The 18,195-nt window shown below is 32.5% G+C and overlaps 1 protein-coding gene across 1 annotated transcript; it reads right to left on the bottom strand.

The window, feature by feature from the left end:
* Positions 1-11,318: 11,318 nt before the first annotated feature.
* On the bottom strand, positions 11,319-14,692 carry LOC112745138 (uncharacterized). The gene is made up of 7 exons (XM_025794849.3): positions 14,277-14,692; positions 14,101-14,193; positions 13,516-13,660; positions 13,282-13,392; positions 13,049-13,131; positions 12,915-12,972; positions 11,319-11,728 (listed from the first exon to the last, which is right to left on the bottom strand). The coding sequence occupies exons 1-7, from the start codon at positions 14,541-14,543 to the stop codon at positions 11,649-11,651; spliced, it is 837 nt and encodes a 278-aa protein (XP_025650634.1). The 5' UTR covers positions 14,544-14,692; the 3' UTR covers positions 11,319-11,648.
* Positions 14,693-18,195: the final 3,503 nt, after the last annotated feature.

Below are 18,195 nucleotides of genomic sequence, written 5' to 3'. Positions count from 1 at the left end.
TGTGGTGTTCGTCATTCTTTTTCTTTATTGGTTGTTGTTAGAGTTATTGCTTTCTTCTTTCTGTCGTAAGTTCTTGTGAATGCATGTTTTTTTTATGAATTATTGAGTTGTATGCATTTTCTATTGTGTTATTTGTTCCATCTTTGCATATATGTTCTTTTTTAAAGATGTATTTTGAATTTGTATGATTTTTTTTTCCTTAATATTTTGATGGGTATGTGATTTTCATATGATGATATTAGTGTTGGCAAAGTTGATTTCTATAATTAATGAATAATTTAAATTAGAAATAAAAAAGATGTCTTGAATAAGTAAATTTTTTTTGGAGTATTATCTGTTTTATTTATTGTAATGGGTGTTGAGGTTCAGTGTTTTTAGTTAGAACAAATGTCTTAGTAATAGTGTATTGTTGAGAACTTTCTTTGAGATTAAAATCATTTACTTTGATTTTAAATCTAAGTGTGAGGTTGCACAAATTTTTCAATTGGAGTGGTGTTTTAATGTCATTACTTTTCTGGAGTGTCATTAGATTTGAAGCAATTGTGTCCAACAAATTTTTTTTCGCCATCAAATAGTACAAAAATTGTTATAGTACTTTGATCTGAAACTTTTAATTGAATTATGAACCTAAAATAATTATTAGGTTAGTAACTAATAATTTGATAGATGAGATTATGAAAAGTATATAGAATTACCTTATTGTTGGATATTGTGGTGTTTGATTACATGTGCCACAAATGTAGTTGTCTCATTTTCATCTATATAATCATTTCTAAGAAAAGATGCCCCTCTTCATTTGTGAGTGTTAATATTTTTTATAGATGAACCACGCGAATTTTGATAAACTAATTGTCTGTTTGTTTGGTGATATTGTCTAAAGAATGATGTTTCAATGATTAAGTTTGAGATGTTGTATAGTTTAGAAATAAATTTTTTGTGCTAAATTTAATGTTATTTGAAGGAATAGTGATAAGAGATTTATATAAGTAGGTCAACTAGTATGGAATTTGAATATTTGTAACGTAAAATTTATTATGATTAATAATATTATTATGACATTTATAAGACGGATGTTTATTATATTTAATGAGTTATTGATAGAAATTAATAAATTAATTATTGGGGTTATAAATTTATTGTATTGTTTATAACAGTAAGATATAATAAATATAGGAATATGGATTCAATGTCTTTGTAGATTATAAATTTGATTAGACTATTAATTTTTAATTACATTTCTAATTATTGGTGTTTTTTAAGTTTTTTGTATATTTTATTTTTTTTGTTGATTTGGAAATAATAGTTAATTTGGTAAAAATTGAGTGGTTGATTCTAAAATTTTGTTAAATAAGCGATGTTGCTGATATGACATTAGTAGGAGGAAAAATATATTTTAAAAGTAATATAGATAAATTTATGTATCTACTTTTATATATTAAGAATAGATGATTATTTGGTTCTCAAAATTGATTAACTAATGGTAGATATATATTTTCTTTTATTCCGGTGATGAATTAGAGTTATCACTTTTTGTTGAACTGTAATTTGCAGGTATCGGATAGAGTTGTAGAGATTACAATAAACAATGGGGTAATACTATGATGAAGAGTGAAGTTGGGGGAAGAGTGAATATTCCACTTTCTAATAAAAAAAAAGAAAATAAAAAAAATTAAGGATATCATATGTAATGTACACTTCTCTTAAAAACTAACTACAATTTTTACTCTTTACTTAACATCACTATATTCACCAAAGAAATTCCCTAAGCAATGAAGTTAGATTGTTATAAACAAAATAAAAGGATTTAAAAGGTGAAACAAAACTGACATTTATATAAAAAAAGAAAATAGAAGTGCCAAAGTTATAGGTTTGTATGGTTGTATTTTATTGTGGCATAAGCTTGCATTAATTTCTAGAAATAGATTTATTAATGCTGGCAAAAACCATAAAATATATAAAGAAAAGATAAAACTAGTAGAAAAAGAAGAAAAAGAGCTTAGTGTGTAAAATCTTATGCTGATATTTATAAGATGTCGATAATGAACATCTTTTAATTGACATATTTACGATAGAGATTAAAGTATTTCTATGTTAAAAAGCAAAAATAGAATTTGGATAAAGAAATATTTGATAAGAGAATTAAATTAAACTAAGTAAAAGTGGGAGAAAGAAACTCTACCGAGGATGTGCTGCACAAATTGTAAGAAATAAAGAACTTGAGAAAATTAACTAACTTAAAATAAAATTCAGTACCCAATCAATAACAAAGAAGACAAGACAGAAAATAAGCAATATTCAGAAAAGAAAACAAAGATTAAAAAGAAACACAACCTGAACTAAACGATCCTATGTCTCACACTACAAGTTTTGGAATTCAACGATTCTACGAGAAGAAAGCTCACGATCTAAATCACAAGATAGATTAAAAAATGATTGCAAAAGGAGTTTGGATATATAGATGCAGTTAAGGACTGGTATATTTGGATAGAACAAAATACTATAATAAAAAATTGATAAGCTTAAGAATGCTACAAGGATGAAGTTTAGAGAATTCTATGAAAAACTCGGAGAGAGAGAGTAAATCTCACAATCTATCTATTTATCTATTTTATTTATATAAAAAATTGATATACAAGTTTTACTATAATTAAAAATTATCTCATCTATTACTCTATTGCCACATAAACTTTTCTTTATGTTGTAATTTTTTTAGATTTTTTATTTTTTTAATTGTATATATTCATTCAAAAATCTTCGCTAAATTACCTTCTAATTAATATTAATAATAAATTTGATTAATAGCTTTTATTAGCATTATTTTTTAATTAATAAATTTAATATCACCATTAAATTATTTTATAAGAAAAACTATCTTCTTATTTCTTTGTCATTAACTATGTTTATTAAAATATTATTCTATTTTAGTATATTTTGTGTTATAAATCAAATAACCTATATATTATATCTTTTTCTAAATTCTTTAATTTTAGATATTAAATTATAAGTCATGAAGTCAATTGATATTCAAAGATATTAAGAAGAATCATTAAAATATTTGAATTTATTATAATTTTTTATAATTTTATTTTCTTTAACTTATATAAATAATTGTAGAATTTTATTTGATGAAAAGAAATATTTTTCGAAGTAGAATTTATATGGGTCAAACTTTCTTTGAATGTCAATATATTATTTTTGTGTTTATATATTATTTTTTTTTTTGTTTAAATCTAATTTATCAAAATTAAATAGAAAAAATATTAATTCTCCATTATATATTTTATCATAAAATTTTACTTAAATAAATACTTTGTTTACACCAACAAATGAAGAGAAGTCTATTTATATATAAATGATTATAGTAAATAATAAGATACAAAAAAAATACATATTGCATTTTAAAACAAACTTTTATTAATTTTACTATTTATACTTTTTTTATTATTTTAATACTTTAAATAAAATTGTATTTTAAGATCCTTACAAAGTTATAATTATATGTTTTGTTTACTAATTTTTAACTATAATTTACTAACACCTTAAGAAATACCTCTTCATATAATTATGAGAAAAAAGTCTATGCCATAAAAAATTTAAAAATAGAAAATACAAATAATTTGTGTAGGTTAATTAATAGAACAATGAAAATATACTTTTTACTCATAATTATTGTGAACGAAATCAAAGAATCAATTTTAAATATTTTTTAATATTATTTTGAGTTTGTATCACTTAAGACACTATCTAATAGAGTGGGTCAAAAAAATTTTTAACATATATTTTTATTTTATACAATTTAAAGTAATTTTATTAAAAGTAACTTATTAAATATTTATCTACACACGCAATAAATATTCTAAAAAATTTTATTCTTACTATTATAAATGTCATTGAATAGTCACCAAAAAAAAAAATGTCATTGAAAAATTGCATGCACTAAAAAAACAAATAAATGTCAAAAGAAAAACTATAAAAATACGAAAAATAAAGTTAATATTTAAAGAGTAAAAAAATAAATATACAGTTCATTTTTAATTTACTTATTTACATATATAGTAATGCAAATATCATATACCTAATGCTAACAAATAAAAAATAGAAATTTAAATAGAAAATTTTTTTACAATAATACATGGTTATCAAAATATTATTGAGTTAATACTCAAAATCGTCCCTGAAAGATACTCCGATCTCCATTTTAGTCTCTGAAAGATAAAATTAATCAAAATCATCCCCGAAAGTTACTCACATTGATCGAATTTGTCCTTCCGTCATCTCAGTTGGTGATGTGCCTAACGTTTGCTGAGCTGGAACATTAAGTGTCAGTGTGGTAGACTCCAGCATGGCAACCGTTAATGCTGATAAGATATGTTTGCTTATGTAGGTCAAATTAGTCCTAATGTTACAACTCTAACCTAACCCCCAATCTGAAGCATAAATGTGCGTGATTCTCGTAGCAGATAACGATGTATGTTTGAGGAGTCGCTGCTATGATGAGTGGAAGCCGCAGTGGTGACCTGCCATCACAGTCTATCGGTAGCCATGAGTCAAACTCTTCCATGTGACGGAGGAGGAAGATGAAGGACTAGACTTGCTTTTGTGGGTTAAAGACGACAATCAAGAAATCCGGCACAAGAGAGAATTCGGATAGGTTGTTCCACACTTGTGCGAGATACCCGGTGAGTTAGGTTAGGATATATTAAATTTGTTTTTCATATTCCTTTGTCTATTCTGCTGGGTAGTTGAAATTGATTTTCTTTTTTTTTGAAAATATTCAGAAGGGAAGCCACTGCAACTTCTTTAGGTGGGTTGAGAAAGACGGGTATGTAGCAGGGGCGGAAACAAATGCAGAGGTTGGTGGGGACTATGATGAATGGAGACTGAATGTGTCATGAAGATTGGTTAGCTTGGAGGGTGAGGTTAGAGCAATGAAGATGCTGATAATGTTCCTGTCAGTTGCAGTGGTCGTGGCTACTATCTTGTGTGTATCATTGTTGTTCACATTAATCTCCAAGTAAAGCCACATATGGAGTGTTATGTTCCTGTATTTTAGAGGTGTTGTTAGATCTTTGAAATTAAATTAGTTGATATGTAATGATGATGTTACTTATGAATGAAAGTATGGTTTAATTGTGTCTAATTTAGCATAAACTTGTTGTTTAAGCATGGTGAATTTCACTGAGAATACATGATGGTGATGTTTGAACCCTAAGTATCTATTCACCAAAAAGTTGTATGCATAAGAATAGTCAAAATCATTGTAATCCATAACAAACATCATAATGATATCATATTGTCTTAGTAGGCACACCACATAGGTGATCAAGGATCCAGAAGTTAAAAGAGCAATCTAAAGCATAAGTTCAAAAAACATTGTTCACTTAAACAAAAAAAAAAACATAATAGGCCTAACTTAAATGATCCTGAACACAGAACCAGCTTACAGAGCCATGTTCCCAAAAAGCAAAGTTGCAACTACATACAAAATATATTTCCTAGTTAAACATGTTAATCTTTCTTTCTTGGATGCTTGAAACCTGGAGTAGGCACGAATGTCATGAAGGTTTGCATCTTCTTTGTAGTGGCGGAAGTTGTTCCTTTCAATGTCTCAGCAGAAATAAGCCAAGGGAGCAAAAAAATTACCTGAATCAGCCAAACTGAAAATTGCTTCACGAGCAGCCAAAGCACATTACTATGTAATTCGAACTAGCTTGGTTCGAACTCCATAAACATATAATTCGATCCTACTTGGTTCGAACTACATGTAGTATAATTGGAACATGGTTGGTTTGAATTACACTTGTGTTCCACTCCCCTAGTAATTCGAACCGAGTTGGTTTGAATTACTCTCAAATTGCATCAAATCGTAATTCGAACCAGGCTGGTTGTACTTTAGCTAGGCTTGAAGAGATGGGTTCCTATAGTTGGGGGACTGCAGCATTGGCATGGTTGTACCGATGCATGTGCTGAGTGGTGAATCGACATGTGGTGAAGTTATCGGGCCCACTTCAGCTACTTCAGTCCTGGATCTTCTGGTGCTTTCCTAGGTTTAGGCCTGCTGGGTATGATACGTGCAGCTGGCCTTTGGCATCGAGGTAATCTATTGTTCTATTTCAAGTTAAATTAGCTAATGTTGATGTACGCTTGTGCTATTTTACAATTCTGTCATACTTTTAATTAGAAATAACACCCATGTCCGATGCAGGTGGTCAGGTTACAACCCTTTCGTTAGCGAGGGATGTGAGTATACTTTCAGTTACTTTTATTTAAATAACTAGACTTTATGATTTTGTATAAATAGTTTGCTTGACAATGTTGTAACTTTTGTGCAGTTTATCTGGAAACCGTATAGCTCCCCCGAGGTACTGTAGGTTGTGCATTCGGAGGCATTGGAGCCTCGACAAACGGCGCTGTGGCGATTTGTGACGTCACTGATATACTTTGCCGTCATAGAGTGGCATCAGATAGATAGGGTTCTACCACAGTTCGGCGATGTCCAGCCCCGACCGCGTCCCGCCCTGAGCATCGACTTTCTGATGTCGAAGGACGGAAGAGGCGGTGATCGTTGGTTTCCGTCCGCTTTGCAGCATTGGCATCTTCATTGGGAGAGTCTTGCAGACCACGTCCTCCGGTTCGATGTTGTTGCAGACCCTGGACCGTCGCACACATACCGAGATTGGTGGAGTCAGCATGGAAAGAGGTTCTTGTCACTAGAGATGTATTTGGGGGATCCGAGGGGCGTTCCTATTCCTGTGGAGGCGTCACAGAGGGGTCCTGGGCTAGTTCCTGACATGGATCGAGTTGACGACGTCCCTGATAGGTGTCGGATAGAGAGGAGAGCTTGAGTCGGGACACGACGGAGCCAGCGTGAGTGGAGGTGGCTAGACCAGGCTATTCAGGAGGCTGATGAGGCAGGTCGGGGTCGTGGTCGAGGACGAGGGCGTGGAGGTAGACGGAGGGCGCCTGTTGTGGGGCACGACAATGGTGATCTTGGTGACGTGGCCGGTGGGGGAGGGGCTACAGTCGGGGTTATTAGTCCCCATCATGGCGGGCAGGGTGGAGAGGGGTACGCTATCAGAGATCCCTCTGCCCATGATGAGGCTGGACTTGGGGAGGGCCGCTCCAAGATTACTTCGTTGGTGTTCCCGGTGACGACCAGACACTTCAGGAGAGTACGCCATGGGTGAGTTCGGGCAGCACGTTCTCAGACTTCCTTGTCGGTGTTGGTCTTGATGCGGATTTTGGTGGACCACAGTTCCTCGATGAGATCAGTGCCATCATGCAGGAGGATGAGGCTGCCCGTGGCCGGAGTCAAATGACAGGGACACAGGGACCGTTAGATGTCGATCTGAATGAGCCTCCCTCCGTGCCTCCTCCTGATTATTTCGCTTTGGGTGGTACTCCAGCTTCGGCACATACTGCTGGGTCACATTCAGTTGTCGGGCCGTCTTCATCCCGACCGTTACATGTCCAGCCTAGGACGCCTGCACAGGCAGCCCCGCAGGATGAAGAGGATGAGATCGAGGATGAGGAGCCCCTTATCCGGAGAGGTCAGAGGACACGAGTACCACGTAGTTGCTTTACGGGGTCGCACCTATTTAGATTATTAGTGTGCCATGTTGTATGTTACCTATCTTCGTATATGTATTTATCAATTGATGTATGTCTGTGTTACTTATTGCTTTATCGTCTATCATTTACTATGAAAATATCTGTACTTTTCGTTTTGATATTATTTAATTTCTGCATCATGTATTAATTTAAATTGTAGATTTATTTATTGCCGTGTGCATTCAACAGACATTTCATTTAAAAATCTGGTAACAAAACAGTTTCATTACTTAGGATCCCATGCTTAGTAATTCGAACCAGCCTGGTTCGAATTACGATTTGATGCAATTTTAGAGTAATTCGAACCAACACGGTTCGATTTACTAGGGGAGTAGAACACAAGTGTAATTCAAACCAACCAAGTTCGAATTATACTACATGTAGTTCGAACCAAGTAGGTTCGAATTATATGTTTATGGAGTTCAAACCAAACTAGTTCGAATTACATAGTAATGTGCTTTGGCTGATTCGTGAAACAATTTTCAGTTTGGTTGATTTAGGTAATTTTTTTGCTCCTTTGGCTTATTTCTGCTTTTTGCCCTAAAAAAATTTGTACTGCAAAATATTTTAAATAAAAAATACAATCAAATTTAACATTAATTTACATATATTTTAATTAATTTTTAAATAATATAATACTTATTAAAATATATTATATACTATCATTAGTTTATCATTATGTGCATTGCGCAAGTCTCACTCTAATATTTTATAAAAGTTGATATTAAAATCATTCTATATTCAAGTGAAGAGATTACTTATAATTTTGCCATGTAAACATATTATGATAGATTAGGGATGGCAACGGGTTGGGGGCGGGGTGTCCCCGCCCCTCGGCCCCATCACCACAATCCGCCCCTCGTCCCTGCCCCGTCCCCGCTACGGGTAACGGAGACCCCGTATCCGCCGGGGTCCTGAATATCCGTGGATATTTGTAGATTTTACAAATTAACAATCTCAAACACAGAACGTTAACAATTGAACAAATCCTAAATTTCCAAATAAAAATTCAACAACAATTGTCCAAACAGAAATAAAACTCAGAAGATTAACAATTTCAAACAATTTCAAACAATTTCAAATACAGAAAATTAGCAATTGAACAAATCCTGAATTCCCAAATTAAAATTCAACATCATGCAATTGCAGAAATAAAGGTATAAACACATAAGATAAACAGTTTGAAACATTGAACAAACCCTAAACCCCAAATGTTGAAACAAAAGACTTAAAAGAAACTAATCAAATAGAAAGCGACTTATTGATGCGGCGACGACGAGGCTTCAGGAGGCAGCGACGATGAGCGGCGAAGAGGTTGTTGGAGGCGACGACGATTGTGCTTGTGGCGGTGACGATTCTGCTTGAGGAGGCAGAGACTAGGAAGACCGATTAGTAGGCTGCAATGATGATGAACGAGCAAGGAGCAGGAGGCGGCGATGATGAGGCGGCAGTGATTTGCGATGTGAATGAGGGAGGGAGGCAGTGACCAACAGTGAGACTTGTACGCAGCGGAGAATCTTGGAGTCGCTAGCGAGGTGACGAGGTAGAAGGAAGACAGCGGCAACGCTGTTGTTAGAAAAGAGAAGAAGAAGTTGGAGGCAGAGGAAGAAGGAGGTGGCTAGGTCAAGGTGAGGCTGCTGGTGCTGGGTGAAAGAGAGAGCCTAAGAGTGAATCTGAAGTGAGGGCGTGAATGTGATAGATATTTATATGGGCATTTATATAATTTTATATTTGTGGGTATTATACGGGTATCCACGGGATAAGTACCTCTTCCCCTGCCACCGCCCCATTTAATAGACGGGTACCCGTTTCGCCCCCATGGGATAAAACGCTCTCCATATCTGTTCCCAGGTGGATAAATCCCCGCGGATACCTGCCACGCCAGAAAAAATTGTCATCCCTATGATAGATGTCATTTTATTATGAAACCAAATATGTATATCTTCTTTTTAATTTTAATGTTACTTCTTGTAACGGTTTTTACAATAATTAACAAGATGACTCATACTACTAAATCTCTTCTTAATAATATTAATATTCTCTTAACTATTCAATTCGAATTTAGTAACCGTTCTCGCAATAATTAACAAAATTAATCCTATAACTAAAATCTTTTTTAAGTAATGTTAATTGTTTTCTAAATTATTTAATTCATATTTTTAAAACATATAATTATATGCATATAGACGCTAGAAGTAATATTTGAAGTCATAATAATGAATTAATAATGACAAATGTTAAAAAATATTAGTCTTTTAAGAGAGTGGTCGTAAAGAGGATGAATTATAAAACCAACAATGTAAAATATTACATATTATAAGATACTTAAAATAAGAGAATGAAAAAATTTTATATAAAATTACTAGTAAAGATATTTAAAAAATCAATTCACATTTAAGTATATATTCACATAGGTTCCTACTTCGAACGTTTTTGTCATCAAAATTTTTTTTATTATAATAAGATTCTTGAACTTTATAAAAGCTAACTTAAAAAGTTAACTTTTGAACTAAATCAAGTAGTCAATCAATGTTATTTTATTTTATTTTAATATTTATATTTTAATTCTATCCAATGAAAACGCAATCTATTTGTACTTATCAAAATAGTTGATAATATAGATATATAAAATTTTAATTTTTGAAATAGAAATTAATAAAGATACAATGATGTTGTATGCACACACAAAAAATAGTTACTAACATAAAATAAATATTAAAATATAAAATATATATTGTGAATGAAATAATACAAATATTTATACACAAATATATAATAACTATTTTTTTTGTATATATAATATTTTTAATAAAAATAATCTTTGATATTATATAAATAACTACGAATCTTAAAATTGTTATAAATTTATAATGTATATTTTTATGTGATTAAACTTTTATTGTTTCACAAAATATTTTTCTATTCATATTTATAATTATGTATTTAAAATTATTTTATAATATTTATTAATGGTTGTTATCATTTATTTGAGTTTGCCCAACACGCGGATATCATTCTAATTGATCATCTTTGTCCATTGCATATTCCATGAGCCTCTTCTTAAAGTACTTAATGGATGGCAAGCTTATTAAGCAATTGACTAAGCATTTGTTACTTCACTGTATTGAAAATCATTAAACATTTAAAACTCACTTAGAAAACTAAATGGAGTCTCTTTTAGAGTGCTGGATGGATGACGAGTTCTCTAAATAATTCACTAAGCATTTATTACAATTAAAACTAACGTAAAAACTAAGAAAGACTCAGACTTGGGTAAATATCATTAAATTGGTAATATATTAGTCCACAAGTAAGCATTTTTTTTTGGATTTTTCACGGTATTTTCCAACCCAAAATTTGTTACTGATCAAAATTCTATCAAAGGTTTGTTACTGATTAATGAATTGCTGCATGCACAGGATTTAAACATCAACTAAACAAACCCAACTTAGTTCACAAGTAAGCACTTTTTATTCATGCATATTTAGAGTTCATAATGCAAAAAACAACCTTGGACTGTCTTCAAGTATAGTTGCAATAATTTATAGTTGATTTTAAATGCACATTATATTGCATAATTCACTAGAATAATTGGAATTTATATTATGTAGGTCTTTCTACTTGGTAGTGTTATCTTGGTAGGGAAAATTACTGTTAAATTCAAATAAATAATGACTTAAAAAGCTCATACAATAACACGAGAACAATTTTGCAATCAAAGCCACTCCTGAATATAAATAAACAACGAATCCAATAAGTAAAAACTAGGACAAAATATACCCTACCCTTAATCATAATACATTATACATCACTGTAAACCAATAATTAGGCATGAGAATTAACTTATCTCCAATTCCTACAACAATGACCAATTCTATGATGTTGCATGAAGTGTTTAGCCACTCAAACTATAGTCTACTTTTGCACAAGGCCTTACATTCTTAGCTTTGCGCAAAGGGACATTGGTGTTTAACTGAGTATAGAAACAAAACTGGCCTCCAGAAAACTGTGCCTCAGGGGAATGCAAAGCAGTTAATTCACAATATTTTCCACAGATCCTCGAGGGCATTACATATTCTCGCGATACAGTAAGCAGCACTTAGAGGGTATCCAGATACTGCATTCAAAAATCAAACAAGAAATGAATAGGGAACGAAAAAAATTTCCTCATAAAATAAGATATTATCAACAATGAAGGATAGGTAAAATGTAACAAAGAAAACTTAGAAAAGCAAAATTTTTCAATCACTGCATATCTGAGAAAGACAACCTTCTAAAAACCATCCATATATTCAGCATATTTATTTAGGTTTTTTATACCTAAGCTCTGATAGTGTTCTAGCCGAACTTTGGTGGCATAATGCATATTCCTTTATCATTTCAGTTAATTACTTTTTTTTATACCTAAGCTCTGGTAGTGTTGGTTTGGAGTGACTTTTTTGAGTGAAAAAAGTACTTTTTTTCTTTAAATAAAGTACTTTTATTCAATTTAAAATCTATTTGGATAAGTATTTTAGAAAAAATACTTTTATTAAAAAAAGCAAATTATTTACTTTTTCTAAAAACTAACAATACCTTGCTTTTTAAAAAACATAGAAGCAAAAGATGTTTTTAATACTTGAAAAATCTTTTTAAAAAGCCTATTCAAATGTGAAATAATTTGTCTGTTAAAAAAGATTTTTTTTTAAAAAAGATAAAAAAAAGGAAAAGTCTAGGGGGCCAGCAATTTTATTGCATTTTGGCCAGCATGTAACCATCAGATAAAGGTGAGCCATTGGATGAAATCTCACACCAATCTCACACCATCAAATCATCATTGATGGCTAGTCCATGGCTACCAATCACAAATGTTGCTGGCCCCCTGGCATTGGTCATAAAAAAAATAAGTACTTTTTTCAAAAACCAATTCGAATTGACCCTAATAGTAGTATTTAGGTCAGAATTTGGCATGTATAGTATACGTAATATGTAATGTATTTTGTTGTTTCCCAAACCACCAGCAAAATGAGCATATATAATCCACTTGATTCTGACTAATCTGCCTCAAGTATAGTTGAGCCTATTATGGGTAAAGGTCTAAGATGTTAAATATTTCTTTTCATAAGACTTGAACATGAGACCTTACTATTGGTAAAAGTCTCAGGTCCTGAATAGGGACAAGGCGATAGGCTAAAGCACCGCAAAGACAAAAGACTCAACAGAAGAAAATAAATGTGGCTGAAAAGGTGAGTGTGGAATTATTTGTATATGTACTTGCTATGTAACAAAACTGGAAGGCAAGCGCATATATAGTGTATACGTACTTGCTATGTAGTCCTCTGTATAATCTGTCTCAATTTTCCCATGGGCCATTGCTCCCACCTGAAAAATAGATTATTAAATTTCATATCAACCGAGATAATAACAATAACATAGAGAGTTGAACTTCGGAGAGTACCACAAAGACAAGGTCTGTATTACTGGGTATAGTTGATACATAGTCCCTCATGGTTACCAGCTTGTCTGAACTGTAGGAGAGACCTAATATTGAAAAAGGAAAATACCGATGGTAAAAAATGGAAATAAGTATCATCCTGTTTTCTCTTTCCAACCACCAAGAGAAACTCCTTCTCAACAATCATTTAACCTTGCTTGAAACAATTTTCAATACAACTGTAAAAGAAAAGTCACCTATTTTTCGAGAGTTAAGAGGCAAATACTGGGTTACAGGGTTTTTTATTGCGCGTAGAAGCTTCTCACGCTTGCCAGCAGCAGATATGCTCAATTTTTGCAGCAGTTCCACTGCAAGATAGTAAAATTTATTGAGATTGATAAATGAGAGCTCGTTCATTTTTCTCGCTCGAAAAATTCAATGCAAAATACATAAAAGTGCACACAGATGGGAATCGACAAGTTGTAACTTACACATAACACCAGAGAACCGCTTAAATGTTCTGGGAATACGAACATATGGCTTAACCTCTATAAGAACACCTTTTTCAGTCTTTATATAAACTGCACGCAACCTCCCAGCCTTATTCAGTGGGCTATCCAAAATAGATAGAAGAGCCTAAAAACATAATTTGGCAAATATCAAGATTTAAAATAACACATAGCAGCAGAAAAAAGCTATAATGATACAACTTTCAAGAGAAAAATAAACAAATGAACACACACCATGCTATTTAGAACATTGTTTGGAAGTATAAAGATAAGAGGAATGACAGTGATATTTTAATTATACCCATGTTTGAAAATAACTCATAGGCTGCGTTTGTTTATAGGAACGGGACAATGAGACGACACAGAGACACAAAATCGTGTTTGACAGATGAGACATGGATAGAGACATTATGTTGGGAACTGAATGAATGTATTTTGTGTCTATTCTAACAGAAAGGATAGAGACACTAACAAGGGACACAAAGCCAATTGAAACTCCTAGGCATGTAAATATTTGAAAAAACAAAGTCAAAAACAAATTCTAGAAAGTTCAACGAACAAACCAACCTGATGCGTAATGTCAGGCCTATAATCACCGGGGTTCTTGTTATTCTTTCGGAGGAAATGGCCATGTTCATCCGAGTTCAAGAGCTGATAAGTCTGCACCCAAAAGACCCCAATTTACAGTGAAACGCAACAACCAAAAGCCATAGGATCAAAATGCAATTTAATAAAATTATTACCTTGCCAACTTTGGCGACCTCCAAAGAAGCCTTTTCGAGGATGAAGATGACGTTGGGCTTGTCAGTTTGAAGTTCGGTTGGGGCAATTGGGATGCCCGGCAGTTCTTCGTTGTTATCAGCGGGTTGTTGTTGTTGTTGTTGTTCTGGTTCTTGGCGCTTTGGCTGCGGTTGCTGGTCTTCTTGGTGGTAATCTTGATCTTCCTGGCGGTCGTATTTGGGCTCAGCTAGCTTTCGCTTCCGCCCCTTCCCGCCGTATGCCCTCGTCATTGCCTTACCCTTTTTCAGTCAGTGTGCTGCTAGGGTTGTGGAATGTGGACTTCCCTTGTCCTAAAAGTTCCCTTCATTACAATAACTCTTTAACACGTACATAGTGGCTTCATTTGTTTACAGATAAAGGACACTAAACATAAAATTGTGTTTGATAAAGAAATACGGAAAAAAATATTATATTAGAAATATTAAATTAATGTATTTTACGTATATAGAGACATTAATAAAAAATATAATTTATTTTTTACTTTTTATTATTTTTATTAATTTTTTATAATTATATTTTTCGTCTCAAATTTTTTGAATGAAAAAATTAACAATAAATTAGATTTTTATAATTTGTTCTAGTTTGTCGTCAAACAGAATATAAAATACAAAATTTTATATATCTGTTCTTTATGTCTGGTTATCAATGTTTTGTCTTATCCTGTTCTCAAAAATAAACACAGCTAATTCAGTTTTCAATTTTGATCTGGACTAATGTATATTAATCTCCCTTCTATTATTTCTTTTCGAAAAAGTGCCTTTAATATTTTTCTCTATCACTTGTAGTTATTAATTTAATTCTTTTAATTTAGTATTTACTTTACAACTAAGAGAAAGAAAAATATATGATACTTAGATAGTACATGTTCAAAACACATAACAAAAAATCAATTTTTTTTGTTAAACTCAACAAATATGATGAAAGATTTATAACTTTTGAAAATGATAGAAAGAACAATATTATTGTCATTAGTAAAATAGGTAAGGATTTTTTTACTTTCATAGACAATATAGTCTTAATTAAAGAATTGAAGCATAATCTCTTGAGTATTAATTAATTGTGTGACATAGTATAGTAACTTTCAAGAGACTTAAATGTATTGTTCTTGATAAAATTTTTAAAAAGGTTTTATTTGTTGCTAAAAAATATGATAATGTGCATGGTTTAATTCTAAATGAACTAAAATATCAAAATATCACTTTTTTTCATCTTTCGAATATTAAAAATAGCTTTGGCAAAAGAGATTAGGAAATGCGAGAATATTTCAAATTTTTGAATTTGTATAAAAAATTTAATGAGAGATCTTTCTAAAATCAAATTTGATAAAGATGTAAGTATGTCTCTCATAATGCTGTTACTTGGTAAGAAAATCATACATATTACATGTTATCCTAAAGTTGTTCCAAGTTTTCTTAATGAAAGTACTGCATGTATTAATGTTGAAAATACTAGGAATAAAACTCAAGACCAACAAAAATCAGATTCACTATAAGTTGTACTAGAAAATTCTATAATAAAAGATTCTATAGAAGACAATTCTATAAGAAGTGCTAAGAGGTTAGCAAGTTTTATAATTTATAGCTGTCAACTAACTATCATTAATGTTTTTAATGGTGTGAGATTATACCTAATAATGTATCACTACAAGAAAGTATCAAGATAGTGACCGAAAAAATTGGTTGCTAATAGCGACCGATTTAGCGATCGATATATATTTTCTAAGACAGAAAAAAATTGGTAACTAAATCCGTCGCTAAATTATATTTAGCGACCGATTTTAGCTACCGAAAAAATCGGTCACTAATAGCAACCGAATTAGCAACTAATAAGGTTTTAATACAACTATAGTAAAGTTGATCATTAAAATCGGTTGCTAATTTTTCATTTAGCGACCGAATTAGCAACCAAAACAGAAAGTAATATCTTTAGGACTGTTGGTCACAAAATCGGTTGCTATTTTTTATTTTAGCGACCAATTTTGCAACAGATAGTGAAATAGGGTAAACAATTGTTTGGTCGCTAATTCAGTTGCTAAATTACTGGTCGCTAAATCAGTTACTAATTGTTAAGTTAGCGACTGATTTTAGTGACTAACAGAATCAGTCACCAATAGTCACCGAATTAGCGACCGATTAATTTTATGCAACTAGAATATAAATAGTCACTAAAATCAGTCACTAATTTTTAATTTAGCGACCGCATTAGTAACCAAAACAAAGAAAAAAATATCTTTTAAACTCTTGGTCACAAAATCGATCGCTAATTTTTTTATTCAGCTACCAATTTTATAATCGATGTATAAGTGAATAGAATAACATGATTGATCACTAAAATTGTGGTCACTAAATCCATTGCTAATTTTCAAATTAGCTACCGATTTTATAATTAAATCAGTCGCAAAAACGATCCCTAATTTAAAAAAAAATACATCTAAATTACCCTCACTAATCCTAACTCATCCACACCATTCTCATCTTCTCCAATCAGATACCATTGTCGTCTCCGAGCGCCATTGTCGTCTTCTTCGCTGCCATCTTCTGCATCTCACTGCCATCTCCTGAGGTCTTGTCGGCATCGTCTTCTGCGGTCTCGGCGCCATCTCCTAAGGTCTCGTCACCATCTTCTTCTGCAGTCTCGGTGTCGTCGCCTTCGTCGTTGAGATCCCAGTGCCGTTTTCGTCGTCTTCAAGCAGGTAACCTCCTAATCGCCGATTCCGATCCGTTCTATTAGGTTTGGTTTTTTTCCCCTCTAGTTAGGGTTTTAGCGATGGCTTCATTGAATTTGCCAGATCTCCATGTTTTGTGACGGATTTTGTTCTTGTTATGACAGGGAACGGGGCTATTGGAGTGGTTCTTGTTGCCGCTGGAGAAGGTGGAGCTGGATGCCTTCGAAGGTGAGAGTTGTGAGGAGTTGGCAAAGTATTCAAGCTTCGACGACAACAATAACGGTAATAGAGTGGATGATGCATCAAAAGGCAACCGTTAGCAAAACGCTGCCGATGTTTCCGCCGTGAACTTCAATTACCGACCTTCGTTCCCAGCTCACCGCAGAATCAGGGATAGTCCACTCAGCTCCGGCAATAACTTCTTTGCTGAGGTAGGTGCTAGTAAATAGATTGAAAAAGGAAAGAAATCTTTACTTTTAAATTCCAAAGTTTGATTATGAAAATCTGTGTTGCTTTTTTTGCCAAACATTATTTGTACAAACTTGGGATCTTTGAATTCAGCCTGAGAGGGTAAGTTCCTCCTATTATATCTTTTTGTATTGTTCTTGCTTTATTTTAGTTGTTGGATTTAGATCAGAATCACCCAAACTGATGCAAATTTGCCATTAATTCTAATACTTTTTTGATTCAGTTTTCTCAGAATAATAGAGCATATGTATCAGCTGTGATGGCAATAAATATATATATACACACACATGAGAACATGATTGGCTCCACTTCATAATTTTTTCATGTTTGAAACAGGGATGTTATAATACAGTTTCTTAAGGACATGTGCAAAAAACCAGGCATTGATTGCACTAACTTGTTGAGCACTTTCACAGGTTCCCTTTTTCTCTCTTTTTCCCCTCAAATCTCTATATTTGACAGTTCTCAAATCTAAAATATGTTGACCTTCAAATATTTTTAGGCCCTAACTGCTGCCTAAGCCCATCAATTGTCAATATATTTTTAAAGATGTAGAATTATTTTGTTTTGCAGTATGGTTGGTTGATTAAGACTAATTTTTTGTTTAATTCAATATCTTTGAGCGATTGGCCTCTCTTCATGTGTTGGCAAGTGTGGTGAGCTCAAAGAGAAAGTAAAATACTATTGTAGGATGGGGGTGAAAGGATATATTTTTATTTATTTGATTTATTTTAGAAGTGAAATGATGG

The sequence above is a fragment of the Arachis hypogaea genome, chromosome 2 (genome assembly GCF_003086295.3).
Source record: "Arachis hypogaea cultivar Tifrunner chromosome 2, arahy.Tifrunner.gnm2.J5K5, whole genome shotgun sequence".
Classification (NCBI taxonomy): domain Eukaryota; kingdom Viridiplantae; phylum Streptophyta; class Magnoliopsida; order Fabales; family Fabaceae; genus Arachis; species Arachis hypogaea.
The sequence above is the reverse complement of the archived record's forward strand: the minus strand, read 5'-3'. Positions and strand labels throughout refer to the sequence as shown.